At 37.0% G+C, this 7493-nt stretch overlaps 1 protein-coding gene across 2 annotated transcripts in view; it reads right to left on the minus strand.

Annotated features, from left to right (window-relative positions):
* Cped1 (cadherin like and PC-esterase domain containing 1) overlaps window positions 1-7452 on the minus strand; it is a 266447-nt gene extending 258995 nt beyond the window's left edge. Inside the window, exons 1-2 of one of the 2 annotated variants that reach the window (XM_063241609.1) lie at window positions 7303-7450; window positions 6323-6790 (exon numbers count right to left, since the gene is read on the minus strand). In XM_063241609.1, coding sequence (XP_063097679.1) covers window positions 6323-6574 — 252 coding nt within the window. In that variant the 5' untranslated portion in view covers window positions 6575-6790; window positions 7303-7450. Of the gene's footprint in view, window positions 1-6322; window positions 6791-7302 lie in introns of both variants that reach the window. The other variant, XM_063241610.1, reaches the window with a different exon arrangement.
* Between the last annotated feature and the right edge of the window lie 41 nt (window positions 7453-7493).

Consider the following 7493-nt stretch of genomic DNA (forward strand, 5'->3'; position numbering starts at 1 on the left):
AGCTAGGGATTTAACGCAGAGGCATAAAACCTATGTATCCAGGAGGATGGAGGAGGATGTTGGACCCTATTCATGGCAGTGAGAAGGCATCATAAATTTGAGAATAAAATTTCTGTGGAAAACTTATTTAAATTTATATAATTTGTTGTACCATTCTAGGAAATGTAGAAATTGGAGATGCAGATAATGAGTGACCTGACCAGTGATTAAAACTAACATTGGGTAAAATTGATATAGTCATCAGAGAAAAGTATAAAACAAGACACTTAAGGAGTCAAGGAGCAAATTTCAGGAATGCTTACCTTTACCATCAGTGGATAGAAATTAACCTTGAAAGGAGACCAGGAGTTATTCAGAGAGGTCAGAAATGAGCTTATTATGTAATGGAATTCAAAAAGCGAGGTTTAAGACTACTTGCCTGATAGTGTAAGATGTCTCAGAGATAGTGTAGATGGCATGAGAAGTAGCCAGCAGATCACTCAGAAAGATTTTCCCTAAATGCAAATGAACAAATGCAAAGAACAGGTAGGGTGGATAGGAAGTGCACACAAAGAAAACCAGGCAAAGTGTCTGTGAATAAAGCTAGAGAGATGGGAAGCACACTTGGTAGATTGCCAGCTACCTGGAAACTTCCTGTGATATCAGTTCTAAGCATGTTCACTAGCTGAAGGAACGGCCCAGTGGAGAGGTGTGCAGCTGGAGATAAGCAAAGATATGTCCAGTTGAAGAGGTTGAAAGCTGTCACTGTTCTAAGTTAACAGAGTAACTTTGGAGCCCATCCTAGAAAAGGCGGACAGGGGAGAACATGAGGAAAACTAGATTTCACCAAGAAGAGGCTCCTTGAAATAGCCTCCTCATTGTTCTCCCTTCCTTGAGTTCTACTCTGCTCCAGTTTGTTCTGCAATGTGTGTTTTGGAATTTTCTCTTTAAAATTTAAATCTAGTCATGCCAATCTTTGCTTAACATTCTTCAGGGAGTCTTAGTTCCCTCCAGAAACCAAACTTCTTACCATGTGCACATTATAACAATTTGAATTGTTCAAATGTATTGAAGCTACTTAATTTCTTCTTTGTATACATGGATAATTCTTTTTGTGACATACTTTTTTGCTCTCATCTCTAGTTCCTGCTCTGCCCATTCTCACTTACTTCTTCTTTGTTGTTGTTGTATGCTTGTTTGTTTTCTCATTTGTTTGTTTGAGACAGGATCTCTCCGTGTATTCCATGTTGGCCTTGAATTCACTATGTATCCCAGGCTGCCCTTCAAGTTGCAGTGATCCTCCTGGCTTAGTCTGTTGAATGCTGGGATTACAGGGGTGCGCCACCACATCCGCACCTTACATTTATCAGTTTCCTGGCACTATATTCATGTGTCTCAGAATAGTGGTTCTAATTTCTGTACCACTTATATCTAATACAGAGCCTGAAACATACAAATTTCTCATTATTTACAAAGTGAATTAAAAACTGAAAGAATGAACAAGTGAAACAATCAAAAGGAGAAAGTCTAAAGGGGGCGAGGGTTTGTTGTGGTCTTCTTTTCCTTCTGTTGAAGAGGAAGTTGCTCAGATAATTACAGTTGTTCCACTTAACGAGATCAAATCCTTTTCCTAAAAGAGAGCACACATTTGAACCTTGCTGGTGGCTCTTTAAAGCCACAGTTATCATCACTGCCATAGCAGTGTTACCAGATCACTTTGCCCCATCTCCATCCTGGTCATAAAGTTACAGATACTGATTTCACCACCTCTGCCCCAAGGACCGTGGCTCCTATCACAGTATTGATTAAAAACGAAGGACAACTCCACATTGGCACTCAGGAAACAATACCTTCAAAGGCCCTGGCTTCCCCACGGGTGGCCCTGAGAAACCAGGTTACCACCTGTAAGCAGCACAAGATGTGCACCAACCAATAAAAGGCAGAAGAGAAAATCAGGAGACTTTCTCAGGAATTTTCTCAGGAAAATAAGGACAACCCCTAGACTTCTCTGCCTCTTTCTTCCTATGCCTGTCCTGAGATGTGGTAGTGGATAGCAGCCTGACTGCATTTATCTCCTGATAATGAATATACTCCTTCATATTCCTCCCCCACTCCTGTGTGGGATCTTTGGAATTGCATTTTCAAATAAAGGTGTTAGCAGGTAAGAGTTTGTTTCTAGAAAACTTGGGCTAGCCAAATACAACATGTGATCAAAACATATACAGTATATTTAAATTTTAAAATTTATTATAGTAAAAGACACATTGCCATTAATGCTCCTCCAAATACTCTCCCTCACTTTGAGCATATTAATCCCTCCCCTTTCACTTTCTAAAGCAGTTCTTGAAGTCCTCTTTTGATCACCAGGAATGATTAAGAACGTGGTGAATGTTACTGCCAAGTGCATCCAACAGAAAAGCAGGCTTTAAAATATCACTGTGTGTCCTCACTCACCTTGATCACTAGATCCAGCACCTGAGAGTTTTCTTCCCCACAGTCAAAACGATAATGAAAGATAAATGTTTGGAATCATTTCAGGACACCGAGGCAGCTACAACAGCACAAATAATGAAATTTATGAAAAAAGAACTTCTAGAACTGCTCCAGAAAGTGGTATACAATGTGATGTCTTTTTAAAGTGAGAAGGAATATTTTGGAGTGGGATTAGTGGCAATATGTCTTTTACTGTAATAAACCTTTTTAAATTTAAATGTTCAATAATATTTTGATCATCACTTGTAATTACTAGGAAATATTCAGATGTGAAATCTAATACTGTTAGAAATTCAAACAAAATTAATTAGAATACTTTAAATGAGTATGTTCACTTATTTGCTCCAGGCCATAGTAGATCCTGGAGGAAATAGGAGCTGTATGGAAGAGGCACTGAAACAGAAGGAAGAGGATAAGACATGGAAAACAAATAGTCAAGCAACAGTCAAAGAAATAGTATTCTCATTTTGGAGCCTCAACAAGGGATAATCAGAAACACATGGCTCTGGTGAGCATACATGCTTTCCTCAAATAGAACCTCTCCATTACAGGAGCATAAACTAAGGAGATTTTCTTCCATTATATCTGTTTACAATTTCCTGTGTTATGTAATGTTTTAAGGTGTTAAGATTCTATGAAGATAGATAAATCTACTGACTGGCCTACTTCAGTGAAGACAGCACAACTATATTAATGTATTAAATTGAAAGAACTTTAAGGCTCAGTAGATTACCAGACAATATTCCAACATCCTATGTTAAGAGAAATCCAGAAGAAATGACAAGAGTACATCTGCTTAGCAAAAACCTTTGGAATGCACAAATGGAAAAATGAATTAAAATCTGGCCACAAAGAAAGAGAATATTTTCTTACTATGGAAAGTTGGCAGATTCCAACACTGTGATCTCAATTCGTACTGAAAATAATTTTAGACATTGAATCAGATCCCAGTGGTAAAGGTGTTGAGGGCAGTTACTCACCCTCAAATATTTGCTACTACCTACTCGGTTAGTAAAGTGTAAAGGGCCTTTTCTTAGAAGAAACTCCAACCAAAAAGACTGGAAAATATTTATTCATCAATGAATGAAAACTATGACTTAAGAAATACTCTAAGTGTATTCTGGCTTCTGAATGTTTGTCATCACAGACATCACTACATTTACTGAAACGCTTTTTTAAAATGTACTCATCTGGAGTCTTTCTCTTTCCATTTTAGATTTATAAATCCAGACCCAGTTTACACATCATGAAAAGCCAATGCCTACACATTTAAATGTACTGGTTGTTAAACACTCTTGGTGATTTTGAACATGTTTTTAATTCCAAATATATGATCAAAATCAATGATTTTTTCCTAGAGAGCTGCATACACACACATACACACAGTATTTTGCATAAAATTTCTGAGGTTTTGTAGAAATTTTGTACATTCAAATATATTCTTAAATGTAGAAAGTATAGGTAAAAACCAACTGTTTTAAATAATGTTTAAAAATACTTAAAGACAAATAAAATCAACTAACGAAAACCCTTAATAGTGCAAATATTTTGGCTTTCCAATAAAAGGAATAATAAAATTCAAAAAATTTGGACACAAACAATACTACATCTATAATATACCTATAATATAACTATACCTATAATATACTTATACCTATACCTATAATATAACTATATAATAAGGTATATAATACTATACCTATAATAACTCAAGGTCTTCAGGAAATTCCATATAATATCTCATTAGTTTTTTAAAATGAACTTCTTAAGTAGTTGTTTTTGAGAATGATCTAAATATTGATCACAGTATGACAAGATACATGTTGATTCTTTCTTCATTTTAGATACGTGAAAATTCTTTTCAAACTGATTCATTTTTGGAACATATATAAGAAGTGAAATTTATTTTTTATCTATTTTTAACTGAAGTCTGCATTATACTTTCCTTCTTCTCTCAAACAAAAATTAGCTCTATTCTAGTGGCACACGTCACAAATGGCCCAGTATTCATATCTGCTAGGCTTCTGAACTATAATTTTGGACTTCAAATCTTGCTTATGTTTGGAATATTTAAGCACATGAATCATCTGGAAACCAACATCATCATGTGTTTGCATTTTTTTGGTGAAGAAAATTCTAGAGTGGACATCGTTTCAGATTGTTTAGAAGTAGCAGGAGATCCAAAATTTAAATGGGATTTTGTTGCCAAACTTCAAACAGCAGCTTACATATTCCTAAATCACAAATAAAGCAGGTATCATCAAAAGTCAAGGAAAAGGATAACAGAAGACTAAGTTAGTAAGTAGATCCTCCTCATCTAAGATTCAAGGACTTTAATATATAACTACTCTAACCATTTTTAAACAAATTATATTTATTAATGGTAAAAAGTAAAAAAAGTAACTTTGATGAATCATAAATTCGATGTTTTCAAGAAAAAAATGCAAATAAAAGTAATGTTAGGATAAATGAACCAAAAATACTCTTTATTAAATTATTTTATAGCATTTAAAACTTTATTTGTAAATCAGCTGAAGTTACTTATAAAGATTTTTCCACTTATATTGTCTCCTATTCTTTGCTATACTTCTTGGTCAATATATTCAGTAACATTATTGCTGACCAATGACACCCATTTAAAAGTTTCCAAATTTTCTTCATTTTAATCTAATACAATTCTGCATTTCAACAATTTCTTTCAGTTGTGATTTCACAAATTATTCTGAAAGCATTGGATTTGGTTTTATTTAGAGCAACATCCTTGTGGTAAGAATCATAAAGCTTGATTTCTGTTCCTCTGTAATGTACTTTGTCTTACAGCTAGCCATGTACACTACCTAAACATATTGAGTCATTCATTCCATTTGGAAACTGATGGCAATTGTATATCTATAGTGCCATATCTACTGTGCCTATTATGAGTCTGAAATGAGATAAAAAAAAGAGTTTTTAAATCAAAATAGCAGTGGCACTGGAGAGGTTGGTAATGACGGTAGCAGTAATGCTGGTATCCAAGACGAAATTCTATACAAACAGTACAAGATGGAACCAAATCCGCAGTAGAGATGTATTACTTACAGCTTTCTAAGTTACCTTGCTATTGTAACACAGAATTTGGTAACTGTGCCACCATTTTTATACAGTGTTTTCTTCTTTTACACTGGACTATTATATACGTTATCATTTTACTGAAAGACTAAACAAAGTGGTATATTAAAATAGAAATTTCATGTTTCCCTGACTTGTGTTTTCTCCGATGCTTGACAAGTAAGACTAGTACAGTTCTCCTGAATAGCATACGTATGGGATAATCTCAATTTCCTTAACTTTATGAATGATAAAACATAGCATGCCTATTTTTGAAACCCTTTAAATGCTTCAAAAATCAGAAATAAATGTATTGCTTTAGAATGCATCCATCAATTAAGAATAGAGTTATCCAACTATAAAATGGAATTTTAGATATTTTTGAGTCTGGAATGGTCTGAGCAGTCATATTACCTTGAGGAAAGACATTCACTGTTTATCAAATTTTGGAAACTTTGATTTGTCTCTTAGATTCTTCAATACTTTAGAAGGACTCATCCTTTTTCAAATTATGTATTGCATTCCACTGAAAGGAAGTGAAGCTATCAAAGATAAAATAAAGACTAGACATTTCTGGAAGTAGATGTAAGAAGCTGAAGCTTATATAACATGTTTCTCTGTCATCAGGTCACTCTCTGGGCTGTTTATCCTCTGGATCCCTTTCAGACCTCATGGAAGTTAATTTTAGTTCACAGAAAGGACGGACGGCAAGACAGATTGCTGTCTTTGCAGAAACTGTCTCAGGAAAGCTTTAGAGTCTTACCTTTCTGATTTCCTGTGCATTTCCGGAGAAAAGGAAGCACTGCCTGTCCCGCGCGTATCCGTCCTTGCATCTGTCCGCCTGGGTATCATAGCTGGCTGTGGCGGGGGGAGCCCCAGGGACAGTGGCCACGAGCTTCCTCCTGCCTCGGAAGGTCAGAGTCTGGTAGAAGAGACAGATGGCCACCACCAAGCCCACCAAGAAGGGCCGGGCACACAGTCGCCGACGACAAAGGAGCACTGGGCGACAGAGCATGACCAGTTCAGCTTCACTTGGCCCCTGTCCACGTTCCTGGAAAAATCATAGCAGCTATTTTTTTGTCTGCATGAAAAATCCAAATCTGTCTTCTTTTTCCACAACTCCAGTCAAGCTTGCTCCATCTCCACTTAAGAATTTTCCAAAGGGTCATGCCAGCGGATCAGAGGTGGTTAATGAGAGCCCTTCCATCAATGACAGTAAGAAGTAGTTGACCTGGGTTTAAAAAAAAAAAAAAAAAAAGACAACAAAATGATAATAATTATAACTCGTCATCTGAGGGCCTTCCAGACTGCCTAACTGCTGGTCCGGAAATGCCTTATTTTCACAACATCCTTAAGCTCACAGTAAAGGAGTTCAGCTTCGTCTCAGCTTTAAAGGGGAAAGAGAAAAACAACACCAAAGTAAATCTGGAGTCCGAAAACAGCCCTGGAGAATGCAATAGGTTAAAACCCAAAGTGCCTGTTGCACAGCTGGATTCAGGCCAGTCTGCCCGAGCAGTCCCTCGGTTTTTTCCTCCAGTATTTTTTTAAAGCAGTCCTGTTCTCAGCCCTTTTATGTTTTGCTAACTGCTTCCCTTCATTCAGTTTTAAATAGCCACTTTGCAGTAAGCATTCACGGCTTTCAACATAAAAAGGGAACAAGCGGTTTCAGTGGACATGGTTACTGTCAGGGTTTTGCTTGTACTGATTTCATTCCGTCTCAAGTTCAAAGTTCTGTGTACTTACTCAGTTTTCATCCTTTTGGCCAGAAAAAAGTTTCCATGATCCCTTAATGGGTTGCTGATCAAAACCACTAGGAAGGAAACCCCCAGTCGTGTGGCTCCGATTCATCTCACACTCGGGGACACGCGCGCGCTGCCGGCTGCCCCGCCTGCGGCGCCCCCTCGGGAGCGGGGGGACCGCGGCACCGCGGCTGG

Source organism: Cavia porcellus, unplaced genomic scaffold (genome assembly GCF_034190915.1).
Source record: "Cavia porcellus strain 051 isolate PalLab524CR breed Dunkin Hartley unplaced genomic scaffold, mCavPor4.1 scaffold_2, whole genome shotgun sequence".
In the NCBI taxonomy this organism is placed as follows: Eukaryota; Metazoa; Chordata; class Mammalia; order Rodentia; family Caviidae; genus Cavia; species Cavia porcellus.